The sequence below is a fragment of the Contarinia nasturtii genome, unplaced genomic scaffold, assembly GCF_009176525.2.
Source record: "Contarinia nasturtii isolate CC-2019 unplaced genomic scaffold, AAFC_CNas_1.1 Cnas_scaffold_129, whole genome shotgun sequence".
NCBI classification, from domain to species: Eukaryota; Metazoa; Arthropoda; class Insecta; order Diptera; family Cecidomyiidae; genus Contarinia; species Contarinia nasturtii.
Window position 1 is genome coordinate 13,557,038 of NW_022197486.1, and position 17,704 is coordinate 13,574,741.

General features: G+C 35.0%; 1 protein-coding gene across 6 annotated transcripts; it reads left to right on the top strand.

The window, feature by feature from the left end:
- The first annotated feature begins 1,664 nt into the window (after positions 1–1,664).
- Positions 1,665–17,122, top strand: LOC116349188 (serine-rich adhesin for platelets). Of its 6 annotated transcripts, XM_031780510.1 has the most exons (9): positions 2,031–2,157; positions 2,437–2,667; positions 9,181–9,662; positions 9,772–9,909; positions 10,006–10,130; positions 10,232–12,856; positions 12,937–15,372; positions 15,484–15,793; positions 15,917–17,122. In XM_031780510.1, exons 3-9 carry the CDS (start codon positions 9,361–9,363, stop codon positions 16,146–16,148), a joined length of 6,168 nt encoding a protein of 2,055 aa, XP_031636370.1. In that variant the 5' UTR covers positions 2,031–2,157; positions 2,437–2,667; positions 9,181–9,360; the 3' UTR covers positions 16,149–17,122. The 6 variants fall into 6 exon arrangements, with proteins under 6 accessions (XP_031636390.1, XP_031636370.1, XP_031636399.1 ...); XM_031780530.1 differs by lacking the exons at positions 2,031–2,157; positions 2,437–2,667 and adding an exon at positions 1,665–2,012; XM_031780539.1 differs by lacking the exon at positions 2,437–2,667 and having other exon boundaries at positions 2,038–2,157.
- The last annotated feature ends 582 nt before the right edge of the window (positions 17,123–17,704 follow it).

Below are 17,704 nucleotides of genomic sequence, written 5' to 3' on the forward strand. Positions count from 1 at the left end.
AGCTTAATGCTAATCGGTGCAACGGATTGACGTCACCTAGGTGTGTGTGCGCGCTTTTTTTCATTGCAAACACTTTCATTGCATATAATTTTAATAGTTTTGTCTTTAGTTTATTTGGTACTTATCTTGCAGCTCTATATTTATTTATTCACTCCAAAGGGATGTTCAAGCACAATGAATGTGCATCCTCAAAAACGCTTAACATTCGTTATTTTATCAACAATTTTTATGCAAATTGTATGAAACTATTTTTTTAAGTTATGTGGACTTTTCTTTTTATTTATTTGGTAGTTCTTGGTCCATTTGAGAGTTTATCGCATGTAAAGCAGTCGCTGTATAAATTCAAGTGATAATAACAATATCTTTGTTTTTTTCTCTATCCTTTCAAGGATGATGCCAATCGATTCAATGCATCAAGCAACATGGTGAATGCAAAGAAACACATCTATTATTTACTGACCATTCAATATCCTTCCTTCGGTCAATAAAATATGCAAAATATGACACTTATCTGTTTGTATTCATGAATTGGATTTGATATACAAACATTTGCATAGAATAATACGCATGCATTTTCCATATTTGCAATTTTCTGAAAGATTTGAATCATATTGAATGAAAAAATTATTTCATTTGAATGGGTTCCGAATTAAACAGGGAAATATAGCCATTTCTACTTTTTCTAATGTGTTCACCATGCATTTTTTCATGAAAAAAAGCACTCAACATTTGTTAAGCAAATGTATACAAAGCGTATAAAATTGAATTTTATCAGAAAGTAGTAGTAGTACTCTTTATCTGTTTGTCTCTTTACAATCAGTTAACATTGCTTTTGATCACATTTTCTATTGTGGTCGTTAATTTGATTTGAAATCAAACGATTTTCAAATCTCATTCCAGTATTATCAACGTGCATCTTCCCAGTCACGAATAATAATTCCAAAGCGAACGAAAGTCACATTCTATTCACTATATGCCATCTATCGGCCAACTTTCACACTCTTACGATTGCTTTCGATATTAAAGCGAAATTTAATGGACGTTAAGACTTCATACGTCGTGTGTATTATTATAAAAGTTGGTAAGAGAAACGGGAAAAACAAAAAAAAAATCTGATAATTCAAAGCATTATAATTTTTTTGAAATTTATTGTGAAAAATACCAACCAAAATCTTTGAAAAATGTCCAAAAATGGTGTATTTCTCATAAAAATCTTTAAGCAGCTTTAGTACATAGTGTTGTAATAGTTAAATGCTTTAGTACAGAAATTCCACAACAATAACTCATCAATGACATCGGTTAACACAAAATGTCTGCAACTTACAGTAAGGCAGGTCACAATGAGCAACAGTTATTGAAACTTTTTTTAAAAATGTATCAAACATAATTAAAATCCATAGTAAAAACATGAATTTTAAACAAATATTTCCAAAAGATTGCATTCTCATCGAATGTTTGTCATTGAAATCGGTTAAAATTCGAGGCGCATTCCGTGTCCTAAACTTTGTGCATCGACATGAATTCGGTTGACTGTATTGGGGACTGAATAGAATGAATGTAAAAAAATAGTGCACACACACTTACACTTTGTGTGCGTGTGCTAAATACACACCAACAGATGACGGCGAACAACGTTTACGTCAGTTCAGTCGATGTCTGCCTACCTACGAAAAGAGGCACCATTTAGAAAAATTCATCCGTACCGTGTGCGTCATATTATTTTTGTTTTATCAGCGAAAGACCAATTCAATATTTCCGAAGTCTCTTTAGTCTTTTATTTTCGTTTTTCGGTTTTTCGGTTATTTTGCGTTCGATTTTTCGTGTTATATTCTCTTGTTTCGGTTCCAAATAGTTCTTCATCGCTGTTGTCGCTGGCTGAAAAACATTTCTTTAAACAATAATTTTTGTGTGTGTTAAATTGCAGAGAATTTAAATTAGAAAAGACGAAAGAAGAAATGGAAAACTTAAAATATGAAAAGTAACGGGCAATGCGTTTGTGAAAATTATTATGAGTGAGTTCAAAACGAAAATTTTGACCTTTTTTCCCCGTCAATTTTTTAAATAACAACAAAGAAGCGCAAACACACACTGTGGACGATTTGATACAATTCGTCGATAAAAAAAAAAATTGAAACTCAAAAAGAAATTGTTACATGTGTGAGTGTCGTTTTTTGGTTTTTGGTGTTCAATTTTTGGTTGGACATTGTATATTTTGGATTTTTTTTTGAGGTGAAACAGAAAAAGAGAGAAAGAGACAACAGAGAAGAGCCACGAACATAAATTTTTTCGATCGTGTCGCGTGTCTTCTCTCTCTTTTTCGTATTTTTATTTGTTTTTAATGTTGAAATTTTCGATTCTATGTGTAAATACCAAACTATTCGCGAATTACTATGTGTGTGCATCAAAACAAATATTTCAACCGAATTAAAACCAAAGTATGTAATACACGTCCAAAAGTGTAAAACCAGACTCGATTGAATCAAATCGATTGAAATTACATATATAAGTATATCAAAGTATATAGTGCCTATAAACGTGAGTGCAAGTGAAACAGAGAGAAAGATAGAGGTGGAAAGAGAGCGGAGAGAGAGAGAGAGAAAAAGAGAGAGAAAATAACGAAAGAAACAAACCACAATTGAAAACAATACTCCAGTTGATAAATTGATGGTAATTGGAACAATTCATCAACAATGTTTTTTTGTTTCGTACGTGTTACTTCCGAAATACAAGTTAATCAACTATATCCAATCCGGAAAAAAAGAGTAATCCAAACAAAATAATTGAAACCGAAATACACATGCATGCACACGCGCGGGCATAAAAGGAAAGAGAACTAACTCTTTGAAGAGAGAAAAAGCGTTTTTATAAAAAAAATATAAAAATAAACAAAATGTACGTAATGATAGAAATTTCAATAACGAAATAATAATGTATGAAAATGACGACAACTACGGGAAAAATTGGTTTAGTTCGCTTCCTCACGATATGTCAAAGTGTTGTATGATAGGGTCTGATTTGCAGTTATTTGATACACATCAACCATTTAATTTTTTTTCTTCTTCTTCACTCTGTTCTGTTTTTTTTTTGCGCTTTTCGGTGGTTGTTATTGTGTGTACGCGCGCGCTTACTTGCTTTCTTGTTGTTCTCTCTATGTGTATGTGTATGTATGTGAATTTCTGTCTACAATGTTTTCGATTTCCATTCACATGTGAATATCATCGTCATCATCATTGCGGTTCAATTCTTAATTGGAAATTTAATAGTTCGAAAGTGGTGACAACACCAGCAAAACCAGTAGCCAAAGTAGTGAGTGTCACAAACCAATACACACATGCGACGCAATGCCAACCAAAATATATGAACACACGATTTAAACAAAAAAAATGAATGAAAGAAAGAGAGAGAGAGTGTGTGTATGTGTATAAGTTACAAAAACATTGAGCACATGAATATACATGTATATATCATGCATAATTTGTATGAGTGCGCGCATTCAGCAAATGTCTGTATTAATTAAAACACGAAAGAACAATAATAATACGAAATTCAACATGAACCACTGAGAAAAGGTGTCACTTTTCGTCCAATGATATGTGCATTTTTCAAAACAGCAAGAGAGGGAGAACACTTAGTGCAATATTCATATCAATTCATTATTTATACTGTTGATTACGATCAAGACAATGGATATATGTTCATAGATTATACGATATTTTGCGTGTTCTCGATCAAATCAAACCAAAACAAAAACAGCACACATGTTTACACACGCAGAGTGCGATAAATACATAAGCATTTGAATCAATGGCGCGCTTTCGATTTCGAATGCAATCAAATGACGGACCTCGTAATTATGCTACGGGAAATTGAAAAAATAAAAAGATCCAGAGAAAAAAGAAGACGTTGGAAACGCGAAACAGAAGCAAATGAAAATATATTGAATCATATCCTTCAAAAGAAGTCTTTGTATCTGTATTGCTTGATTACGCCATAAACGAAAACAATGTTCGCTAACGGCGAATGTTCTTCGTGTCAGAATTTAAAATTTTATGTTTCGGCACGGTTAAATGGATTTGATGCAAGTAAATGAACGATTTTTTTTTTCAAATAGAATGTACATTGAACATCATGAACATCATCCCCTTATTATTCGATGCATAAATCCTGTTAAAATTAATATTCATTCGTGTTCGATGTTATGAAAAATGATGAACATGTTGAAATTTGCACACTTGAAATTAATTGGAGTCTAAAGCCTCTGCAGCATTAGCAGCAGTGGCAGATATAGCTCAAACGATACCGAAAGGGCATTGCGAAAAAATGAATGTTCGAAAATTATTTCTCTATATAAAATGTGAAGAGACAGATATGCGTGCATGTATGTATGCGCGGCACACAGAAGCTGGAAAATTGAAAATGATAAACAAATACGCCACAAAAATAATAAGGGAAATAAATAGACAAGCAATATATTCAACATATATGTACATAATACATAATATATATATATATATATATCAAAATGCCCGTTCTATGTACGGAAATCGTTGTTGTCGTCCCCGCTCGATGAAAAAAGATGGATGGATGGAAAATTGACACCGTGTTTGAATTGCGCGCACATCGAAAGAAAAATTCTATGTTTGGCAAATATGCAGCGAAAAAATTATATACAGAAAACGCAATATTCTATGAATGAATTCGTGATTTCTTCAGTGTGCAATTATGGCCGAAAAAAGGCCAACTATGTTTGATTGAATTGGTCGATAAAGCGGAATTTCTGTCAAAATGAAATGACGAACCATTGAATGTTGTAAAAACACCATAACTGGAAAATGTGTGAAAAGGCTTTTAAATTGACCCCATGTTTTTTTTTTTCATCTTTTCATTCGTTCGATTTGTCAAAACACAACAACAATATCCAATCAAACACGACATGAGAAAAGAGTTGTTCGTTTATGTGTTCGCATGCTGTTTTCGTTGCCTGTATATTAGAATGTCGTTTTGTATACAAAATAATTTTTTTTCTATATATTAAATATCAGTGTAATGTAATGAAATAAACAGCGCGCACGGCATGTGTATGTAATAACAGAGTTTGATGATATTAAGTGTGTTGGAGCGCGTAATTCGAGCGTGCGGTGAATATTTCAGTTGGTGGCATTTCACTAGCAAACAGCAAAATTACACACATACACACAAACACACACAGAGAGAGAGAGACAAATACGAGTGCATGAAAACGAACACAGTCGACGATGGTTCGCTCACGTTTTACCAGTTATGGCACGTAACGCGACTTGTACACGTATCATGTCATTCTGTATTTAGTACTTATATATATATATATATACAACCGATTAACACATACATACGAACACATAGATAATGAACACACACGCACCCATACATTTGTAATCCCATATGCGCGCGTTTGTGTGACACAATCATAGAGAAATGAGCATGTATTCATTGTTGTACAAATGAGGCGAGAAGAAAATTGGAGAAAAAATGAGAGAGAAAAGAGCACAGCACACACAAAAAAAACGGTATACAAAATAAATTGAGCACAGTATTGGTATTTATTTCTGTGTCGTATGTTGTATTATTTTTCTGTCAGTTTGCCAGAGCACAGCGCATCGAATGTATGTGCCTGAGAGTGTATTTGCCAAAGTAATACACTTCAGGCTTTTCATTTCCACATAGTATGCAATCATTTTCATCATCGTCTTCTTTTTCATTTTGCGTTGCGTTCACTTTGATGATCAATACCTTGTAAGCGTTCGTTGGTGTGTGCATTTAGCGAACAGTATGGACTCAATTTTACGTGATTGATGAATAGATGACACATACGCATACCTACATACACACACACACACACGCCCATACATCAAATTCATAGTCACTTCCACCGACCAATTTATGTGTATACTAATGCCAATGCATTAATTGTTTCATCTAATGCGATCCATTAATGTTGGATAATTTTCAATCGCTTTCTGTATGTGTGTCTTTTACCATTTCACACCCCCACCGAGCGTTTTTCTTTCTTGAATGGCTTCTTTCTGTGTGCCGTTTTCATGGCGTCATACGAAAAAGAAACTGCTTTTTCTCTTCTTTGGATTTTCTTTTATTGCTGGCGCTATTTTATAATATGGCCACCTATTGAACGTATTTAAGTGCATACATGCTAAAAAAGTTTGCCTAATGCCAAAGTCATTCTTTGTCTTGGAGTACTAGCGACAATGCAAATTGTGCAACAACGACGACAAAAGAAAACAACAGTCAAACATATTGTGTTCGCGCGTGGAAACAATAAGTAACATTTTTCTATGTTTGTTTTTGTCCATAGAGAATCATGAGAATAAAAGAGAAAAAGAAGAATCACAATGATTTAAATGACAAACAAACCGAAATATGTTGGCATTTCTCCATGTATAACTCGGCTATCCTCTTAATTTTCCCTTTCGGCATTCTAGATACATTTTGCCACTTTTCAGTAGAAGATTATCCATATGAACATATGCACCACAACAACAATAACACACTTCAAAACAAGAAACGAAACGAATAAAACACTCGGAAAATACATTATAACATAGAAAACTCTCTCCACTCTCTGCATCTTTCTCTCGTGCAAAGTGTTTTTGCATCAAAATCAAAAAGAGAATGATGCACAAAGAGACATATTGAAAGAAACAGAGAGAGAGAAAGAGGCAGCGTTTCACATGGAGCAGTAGAAAAAACGCGCGCGTTAAGCAGACAAGTCAATGCATGTGCATGAATATGTCCCCCCGTCGTGTATAATGTACTGTGTATTGGTTGGCGCGCGAGAGATAGAAGCTGTGCCAGCACACACACAGTGTTCTCTTGCGTATATGTTTGCACACAATTTGTGTATGTTCGGGAAAGAGGGACAGAGATAGAGTGAGAGACAGAGTGTGAATGAATATCATGTTCATTGCTTGTATATGCGCGCAACTTAGTTTGTTTAACTGTGTATTTTTCGATATGTTTTCGATATACATTTGTACTGGTACCGTTTCTTCACATCATTCCGGGCCATCATCATATCAATCGACATTCACGAAAACTACACAGCGCAAAATAAAACGACAAACGAACAAAATAGCAAACACACAAACATAGCGCGCCCAATTCGTTTTTCTTTCATCAATCGGTATGGATGATTAGAGAAGGAGAAAAGATCTATATTTTCACGTCGAAAGAAGATTTTTCATACAATCGCATGCATATACGCAACGACTGAGTATATATATATATATAAATCTAATATTTTGATGTTTTGATACGGTGTGCTGCTGGTTGGAATTTTTGATGTGTGCTTTAATTCGGTTTGTTGTGTTTTTTTTCTGGTCATATTAAATGTTTGTCGTGTCGCTTTCGAGTGTTGTGAATATTTGTATCTCAACGAGTGTTATTATTCATTTTTCTTGTTCGTATTCGGGGCACTTTTTTCCATAATTGAAAAACCAAAAACGCATACACAGTATGAATTTACGCGAATGAATTGCTAACAAGTGAAAATTTTGTTTCTTTTTTTGACAATTGTTTGTATATGTGTATTGAAGTCACGGTTCAGTTAGTTTGATTGTTTTTTTTTTTGCTACTTCGAGTGTGTTTTGTGTTGGATAATTTTTTCGATTAGCCTGAGAGAAAGATAGATCTTTTATGTTCACGTCGTACGCGTGGTATTTGATGCATACGATGAGAGATAATTTATTAAGAGAACGAAAGAACTCGAAATAAAAAAAAACTCTGATCAAAGCAATGAAATAACGGGCCAGATAATGTGGTTTTTTTTGATTGGATATATTCGAATTGTAAACTGTAAATATACGGCGTGAGATGCAAATTGAGCGTTTGACTTAAATCATCGGTGTGTTTTTGTTTTTATTATTTTACATATGAACTTCTGTGTGCGTGACTGTATATGTGTATGAGAGCTGATGTGCATATTCTAGTTCCGCGCTACATCACCATGTCAACATCATGCCAAGTATAAATGCAAATGCCGAAAATTGACAATTGCGCGCAAAAATTGTAAATGCATGTGCTACACTGTACAGTGTGTGTGTTTTTTTATATTTCTCGTTCGGACGTTGTTTCGTCGTCATCATCTTCGTTGTCGTTTCGTTTATCCAGTTGACAGTCCATAACATACAGATCTGACTTTAGAACCATAGGCATTGCAATATTGTCTTTCACGCGCACACATACACAGTGTATGTTGTGAAATACAGCAAACAAGTGAAAGGAACTAAAGCAAGCGATGAAAATCATCTGTGAATGTTTGTTTATATTTTGCATCATCGTGTGAAAGCATTTTATTTTATCACAAAAAAATCGGCTATTTCTCTCCTTCGCGAGTCTTGTCTGTATATATATGAAAGATGTCAAATTTTTTGAAACACTCACCAGTGAAATGCTACTGAGTTTAATGCATTTTATTTGATTAATGATCATTTCATTTTTTACTCAATCTTAATCCAAAATTAGTCACTTGTATACAGCATATGCATTTAATTGAAGAAAAAAATGGAAGTTAACCGAAGAAAATTAGGAATTTTAGTTATTACCGGTTTTGGACTGGACACACACACACACACACAGAGAGAGAGAGAGAGAGAGAGAGAGAGAGAGAGAGAGCGAGAGAGAGAAAAGATATGCGGGAGAAAGGGAATGTTATGACTCTCCGGTTAAATTTGGTTTAGTTGATTGATTTTTCGATGCATATTTCAGCAACATCACTTCGATCAATCAATCTAATTAGAATGGATAGAAAGAGAGATAGAGTGAGAAAGTTGAATTTAAATTGTACAAAACAATGAAGTCGCTATCATTTAAATGGTCGATTATCGATATGCCAATAAAAGGGTATTAAGTAAACAAACGGGGAAAAAGTTAAACAAAAACGAATAAATGGCAGAGAGTCACAAATATTGATTGTTTCAATAATACAAGCTAATACACGATCAATTTATCTTTTACTAAAATTATAACTCAACTGTTCAATTGTTCGACTGCGATTCATAATTCAATTAAATCACAAATGTGTTATGTCAATTTGTATAATTTAAGAGATTCTTTTTTGTTTGTTTTTTAATCAAATTATTTTCAAAGTGTAATTTTTGTTTTTCTCTCTTCCATTTGTTTCCACAGATTCACAAAATCTATATAGAACAATTGTGTGCGGTGTTGATTCTTTGAATTGAAAATTTTTTTGGAAACTGAATCATCTCATCTATATATTTTCCCACATGAAACAAAAACCAAAAATCAAACGCCGAAAGAAAATTAAAGCAAAACCAACAACAATCACAATATTTGTACAGTTAAAATATGTCACCGACGATAAGTGCAACCAAGAAAGCGGCCAAAAGTGGCCGACAAACAAATAATTCATTGTCTTCGATGAGCGGACATCTTAGCATTGCCAATTCAACGTCGGCATCAACATTGAAATCAAATGAATCCAAACAATCAAATAGTAACGCTTCCACCGGCAAAACAGCAAACGAGTCGAAAAAATCGACCAAAGTGCCGAATAGTAATAGTAAAACAAATAGTAATGCCAAAACGGAGAAAAAAAGTGCACGCAACTCAACAACAACGTCCACACAAAAAGCATCATCTAGTTCAGTGTAAGTATAGAAAGTAACACAATTTTATGATGACCTAAAATGGAGAAGAAGAGAGTAATATCCGTCTGTGTTTATTTAAAAATAAAATGCGATTTCTTTAACATGCCAGGCTTACGGAAACGGAAGAAGTTTTACAAATTGGAATGCATAAAGTGCTCGAACATGTCAAAAACCACAAGGATGCATGGCCATTCATGGATCCGGTTGAAGAAGATATTGCACCACGATATTATTCAATAATTCGCAGGTAATTGTCCATTGTCAATGTATTCAGATGATTAAAATGAAAATCATAGCATTTAATTAAAACGATTATGTTTGGTCGCATTTACTTTACTCGCAGGCCGATGGATCTTCAGCAAATGGATGAACGTTTAGAAAGTGGACAATACATGACATTCACCGATTTTCGAAACGATTTTAAGCTAATAGTCAATAATTGCCGTTTGTATAATGGACAAAATAATGGTAAGTCATTGAAAGAAAAAAATCATTCGGAAACTTAAAAAATTGCTTTTCATGTTTTGTTTTTCTTGCATTTTTCACGTCAATCTACATTTATTTTACAGAGTATACGGAAATGGTGAATAATTTGCAGCATGCATTTGAAAAAGCCACTAAAAAGTATTTCGATCAAAATTCATCGGATGAGGATGGTGATTTGGAGTATCCGGATTTGAAAACGAATGTTTTTCGAGAGAAGAGCAACAGTGCAAAAAATACAATAACACCGAAAATCAAAGAAATCATCGGTTCAAAGGGTTTACCATTGAAGTCAAAAAAGGGCGAGAATTTGGATAAATCGGAACAAAGCGAAGAGAAACCGACCGAGAAACGCGGCAGAAAACGAAAGCAAAAGTTTAAAGATAAACGAAAAACAGAGAAAGTGGGCAGCTCACATAGCGATGAAGAAGAATTAGTGGAAGAAGAAGAAGAAGAAGAAGAAGAAGATAATGGTGATGGTGATGGCAACAATGATGATTTGGATGAGGAAGAAGTTGTGCCAGCAAAAAGAGCCAAAAAAGAAAAATTAAAAGATTCGAAAAAATCAAAGAAAACCATCGATAAAAAGTCGATAAAAGATTCAAATGCTGCGATAACGAGGCGAAAGAGTGGTAGAAAAGATCAAGAACCAATTGACGATGAATCTGATGTGGAATTGGAGGTGGTCATCAATAAGAAAAAGAAGGCAAAGCACGTGACCGAATCAACGACGACGACGACGGCGGCGACGGCAGTGACAACGCCAAAGGCAGCGACGACGGCAGTGACGACGGCGACGACAAAAGCGTCAACATCAACAAAAACAGCACCGGAAAAAAGTCCGGATAAAAGTCCGGATAAAAGTCCGGAAAAGGGAAAATCGAAGACAGGCGGCCATGCAGGCAACAAAAAAGAACTGAAAAAATTGAAATCAAATAAAAAGCGAAAGTTGTCTGAAGTGGAAACGCCAAAGGATTTGAGTGATGTGGATGATGCGGAAAAGGAACAAGAGGATGATAACGATGAAATAGTGAAGGAGAAAGAGAGTCCAAAAAAAGCAAAAGGTCCAAAGGAAAAGAAAACGGAGAAAAAAAGCAACAGAAAATCGACGCAAATAAAATCAAAGCAAAGCGAGAAAAAAGCGGCCAATAAAAAGAAAACAAAGCTTACGGGCAAAGGAAAACAACAAAAAGCATCCGCACGTGATGAATCGCCATCACGATCGAGATCGCCCTCAGTATCGTCGAATGCATCATCGTTGTCCAATTCACCGATGCGTTTCACCGTTGATTTACATGAGAAATATTCAAAAAGTGCCTCAAACACATCCATCAATAAAATTGATAATGTGGAATCATCAAAAACGAATAGCCATCGAGCAACAGCAGCTCGTAGCCCTAGTCCATCTTTATCATTGTATTCATCGGAAAATTCAAACAGTGTGAAAGATAAATTCGATTTGATAAAAGAACGCCGTAATCGTGCGGCAAACAATGGAAAGGCATCGAATAACGATGACAAATGGAAGCAAATTGTTAAAAATGCTGAAAAAATAAAGGATAAAACGTCCGCATCAACAACGGCTGCTGATGGATCGAAAGTACAAGAAAAAAATCAAAAACTCAAAGAAACCATTGAAAAACTAAAGCAGAAAAATAAACAAAGTAAAAAATTGCTGACCAAATTGTCAGATGCAAAATCGTCGTCGAGCGTTAATAAAACTGAAGAAAAGAGTCCATTTGATTTGCTGCGGGAATCAAAACCACCTAAAGCAAAGGCCAACACAAAAGATACCACTGCGACAGTCGCCGATGTCGAAATGAATGCCACATCTGATGGTAGCAATAAAAAATCACCAAACAAAAAACCAAAAGAGAAAGTGGGCAAAGGCCATAAAAAGGGCAAACACACGAACAAAACAGCAAATATGGAAGCATTAGAATTGGAAACGGAGCAAACATTAAAAGACATCAATCGATGGCTTGAGCATACACCACGGTTTCCCGAATTTAATTCGGCTAGCAATTCACCCACACGTTTTAATAATTTACTTTACGATTTTGATACGGTCACATCAAAACTCGATCCGGCCGATTTTCGTCGACCAATGCCCATTACAAATGATTCCACCTCAAGTGCAACAACTACATTCACAAGTGCCACTACGGATCATCAACAGAAAACAGCAACAAATGCAACCACATCATCTACATCGACAACAACATCGACATCAACAACCACAATCACAACAACACCACCATCGAAATCAGTAAAGCATTCATCGATCAATGATGATAGCATTTTGACGGCAAAAGAAAATAAGCCGGCACCAAAGCAAACAATTCAATTGACTGGCATTCCACCTCCGCCGGGACCACACAAACGTGATAAAGAGCCAAAGAGAAAAACGTTGAAAGATAAAATCAGCGCAATGATTCCAAAGCGAAAAGAAATTCATCGAACAATCGAACGATTGCAACCGGGCAAAACAAAAGGCAATCTTATCGGCACCATTCATAGTGCCGTCAATAAACAAGAAGACATCTCCATTTTGGGCACATCCAATTCGAACAAACTTAAAGACGCAAAAAATGCATTAGTTCAGGAAACTGATGACACTGGACCAAAATTAAGCTTAGGCACCGTTCTAAATACAGCTGGATTCGGTTTAATTCAACAGCATAATTTTGCTGATAATGAAAATACCAAAGGTAAGACTTTTAATTTGGTTTTAAGATTTTTAATTTGGATATAATGTTTTATAATGTTTTGATAAATGTTCAATTTATAGATGACGATTTATTGTGTGATTCTGTATCGAAAGATGCTTGCTCCGATGACATGGAATTGGAAGAGATAGTAACGTCAACTGAACAAATGGCACGTGAAAAAGAGCGCAAAGAGAAAGAGGAAAAGGAAAAGGCGGAAAAAACACAATCGCCCGGTGATAAATCGGCCACCCCAAATTTAAATGCGTGGCTCAAAGCGTTTGGTGTGCCGAAAAAACAGAAAAAATCCGAAGAAGACGATGCGAAGAAGCCGGATAAACTGTTAAAAGAATCATCACAAAATTCTAATTCACAATCGGCCAATTCACCGACCATTTCAAATGAGCAAAGTACTTTGCCAGCAACTCGAACGCGTAAGGCCAGTACGGGCAGTACAATATCGGAACGATCATCGTACAGTCAAGATCCTGACAGTCCACGAATTGGTATTGATGAACGAATTTGTGGTTCATATCCAGCTCCATATCCATCGCCATTGGGCGCATCATCGATCATGACATCACCAAAAGATGAAACACAAACCAAACCAACATCACCGTATGCATCAATGAATGGTTCGATGCGTGTCGGTTTTTATCAAGATACAACAACAAAAAGTAGCCCAGAAAAGAGTTGTAGCCCACGTGAACAACCGTCAGCATCACCGTATTCGAATTATGCGCAACATTTGTATGTGTCAACAACAACGTCAGGCAGTTCGAATTCATATGGTAGCATGTCATACACGTCACCGGTGAAAGTGAATCAAACCCAAAGTCAAAACCAAAATCAAGCTCCATTGGGTTTCAATAAAAAGCAACCATCCTATTTCGATCAGTATAAACAACCAAAATCACAGGATTCCGATTACAATTCATCGGTTGGATCAAATCCAACATCGCCTTATCAGAGCCAGCACTCACCTTATCAATCAGAAAACTCCCCATATCAACAGTCACAGACATCGCCTTATGCGCAACAATCGAATGTGTCGTCGCCTTATCAAAATCAGCAATCTCCATATCAGGACAGTAGTATGCAGCAACAGCATTCACCATACAATCAAAATAATGCCGGTCAAGATGTGCATACGCAGCATATAGCAAGTATGCCGAAAACATCGCCACAACCAATTCAGCCTGTGTCACAGCACATAAGTCCAATACCATCAATGAATACTGTTTCGCCTACGCAACAACCGCAACATCAACAGCAGCCGCCACTTGAGAACAAAACCGTACCAAATTCAATGCAATATGGCCTGCAGGCGTATTCAGGCCATTATCCAAATCTTGTTGATCCACCGGCACCGTCGGTCATCAATAGCAGCAGCTCGTTACATGACAAATCAAAACCAAATGACGATGAACAACGTGATATTCTAAATTTGGATTATGCAAAACAAACATCGGCAGCCAATAAATCGAGTCTTAGTAATAAACCAACGGATCTATCACACATCGATTCACTGAATAAACCACCGCAACAGCACGGCTATGAGCACAGTATGTTTGAACCAATGGGTTTCAACAAAAACTATGACATATCGTCAACAAAAGCGATTGAAATGTTCAATCGTGCGGCCACTATGAGCTTCTCAAAATCATTTCCAACACCATTGTCATCTGGCGGTGGTAAAAATGAAAATGCCACACCAAGTAGCTTGTTAAACACATACCAACCGCCATCGATGCATTCAAACTATTCAATTTATTCGCTTGACAATAAATCAGCAACGCATATCGGTTACAGTCCACATGATACTGACAACCAAACGAATCAATCGCAATCAATGCATCACACCGACAAACATTTATCAGATCCATCAGCGGCAGTTGTACGACATGGATTGTATGGTAGCGAACGAATGGATTCAATGTCTTCAATGCCAACGGCATCTATTCCAAATGATAATCGAATGAAACCAAGCGAATTGAATGTATCAACCATTCCACATCGTTATGATGTACCAACATATGATCCAAATATGCGCATTCATTCGTTAGTCGATGACAATTTAAATGGTGGAAATTGTTATTATCCATCAAAAGATCCAAGTGTAGCACAAAGTATTTATGGAAAAAATGTGCTTCCACCATCTTCGTCACAAACACCACCATCTACCTTAAATCATCCGTATAAATTGCCAACGGTAGCAGCTCCACAACCCGTCGAAACAAAACCGAAACGAACGCGTAAAAAGAAGAATGCCGAAGCAGCAGCACCGCCGCCAACTTCTGTTCAAGCACCATCAATTTTACCACCACAAACCCAAGCACCGCCTGTGATCAACAATCATCAAATGATGCAACAACATAATTTGGGCTGGAACACGCTCGATTCGAATAACAGCCATACACAAGCACCAAATCAAATACCACAACAACAACCTCAAGCTCATTCATCGATACTGAGTCAACAACATCCACAGCATCCATTGCAAGCGGCGCCAGCACAAGGTTTGTGGTTCACATTTAAACTATTTTAATATTTATTTATTTCAAAATTTAATCGTTCTCTGTATTGAACATTTTATTTTATATTATTTTCATTTTTCATTGCGTCATTAGGTTTTCAATCGTATGCTGGTCTAAAGTCACCCAGTCAAACGGGCTTAGTTAAAAATACACCACCACCAGAAGCAACACCGATCTCGCTTAAGACAAATAGCATCGTGCCGGGCAGTGCATTTAATTTTGGTCCAACCAGCAGCGGTTCATTGGCGCTTGGTGGTATCTATGGTGAAAATACACCGTATTTAGATGAATATCGTGCTTCAGCTAATCCATATTATCTACCACCACAAACGCATCGATCGAGTGCACAACCTGAACAAAATACAGATAATAACGGTGTTCCGACGGCTGCCGGATCGCCAGCGTAAGTTAAAAAAAAAAAACAATACATCTATAATAAGTTATAAAAATCATATTAGTTTTTACATTTCTTTTTGTAAGAGTAATTAATCATTAATTGAATTTTTTTTCTTTTAATTCACAAAAGTTATGTAACTGCATCACGCGGAGCAACCTCACCAGCGCCGACATATCATCAATTTTTACCACATCATCCATACACAAATTCTCAAATCTATCAACAATATTTGCGCACAGAAGAATATCGACAGCGTATGATGTTTGCCAATCAAGGTTTGTTGCCACACAGTGCACCGACGGGCTATCCACAGCCTAGCTATCATCCGGCACTTGGCATGCACAAGCCATACGGATGGTAATTTTTCTATATTAAAAACAACAACAACAATCAAATTTATTGCACAGAAGGTATTGTTCAACAAAAGAAATACAAACAAACAAAATATTTAGCTAAAAAATCACTAACAAACAAAATAGCCATATAAATAATGGTTTCAATAAATGTAAAAAAAAAAAAAACACAATTTGAGAAAACAATTGGAGAATAGTAATAATGATCGTAGAATTTAAATGACAATGAAGTAAATATATATATATATACATATAAATATATGTAATACAAGTCTCCCGACCAATAAAAACAAAACAAACTCACATTTAAAACAAAAAACAAACATTTATTGCAATTGATAAAACATTATGTTAAAAACACACAACATAGTATTTAATTTAGTTTAATTTAGAAAAAAATGAGGAAAACAAAGATTTTTCCATCGATATATTGATTTTGAGAAAAAAAAAACAAGAAGAAAAAAAAATGAGAATCAATTTAGCCTTTAGGAATGAAAATCCCCAAACAAACAAAAAAATCCCATAAGAAATTGATAAAAGAAATTTTTTCACACTCACACCCATATACAAACCACAAAACATTAAATGAGCTAAGTGAATTACTACATTTTTTTATATAGTGTGGTACAAGATAGAGAAACAAACAAAAAAGAAACAAAAAATCGATTGATAATAATCCTTAATATGTTTTACCTTTAATTTATATGTGTTCTCAAAACATCTGATTGACAGAAAGAAAAAGAATTGTTTTAAACAATAAATTTAATTATAGAATTGTGAATAATTATTTATCCTCTAAAAACAAATAGAAAAACGTAAAACAAACAATAAAAAATAAACCATGCACACACAAACACACATACACACACGCAGACACGAATGCATCAGCGGGAACGCCGGCAATAGCCCATGAAATAACAATCATTCATTAAAAACTTATCATGCTTCGTGGCTGCTCTGTGGATCAACGTACCAAAACCAATCAGCGGCATTTCTATTTTCATTTTTAATACTTATTTTCTTTTTTTTCTCACTTTTTTCTAAAAGGCGACCTTTTTTTTAAAAGAAAACAAAAATTATTAGCAATTATTACTCTATTAGTTGGAGTAGAATTTATAGAATCAATTCTTTATGCTAATTTTTTAAAGCAAATTGCTTCATAGAATTGAATATTGTGTAAGAAAACATTTTTTTAAATTAAAAAAAAAATTATTTCATTGTAAATTTTGCGATTCATCGGAAGGAAAAAAAAACGAACCAAGAATAGTAAGGAAGCCAATATATACACACAGTTTATATCATATTAAGTGAAACACAGAAGAATAGCTTAGTTGAAATCTATGTTGTCTCTTTTTTTAATTCCTATCTTGTTTTTTATTATTAATATTATATTATCATTATTTTTTGTCTCTGATCAAAGAATCATATTTTTCCGTTTATTTTCTTCTCTCTGTCTCGATAAATTGTTAGTTCAATTCAAAGGTTTTAAGATATTATTAAAAAGAATAATAAAATGCGAAATGCAAAAATTGACGTAAATTGAAAAAAAAAAAAAAAAAAAAAA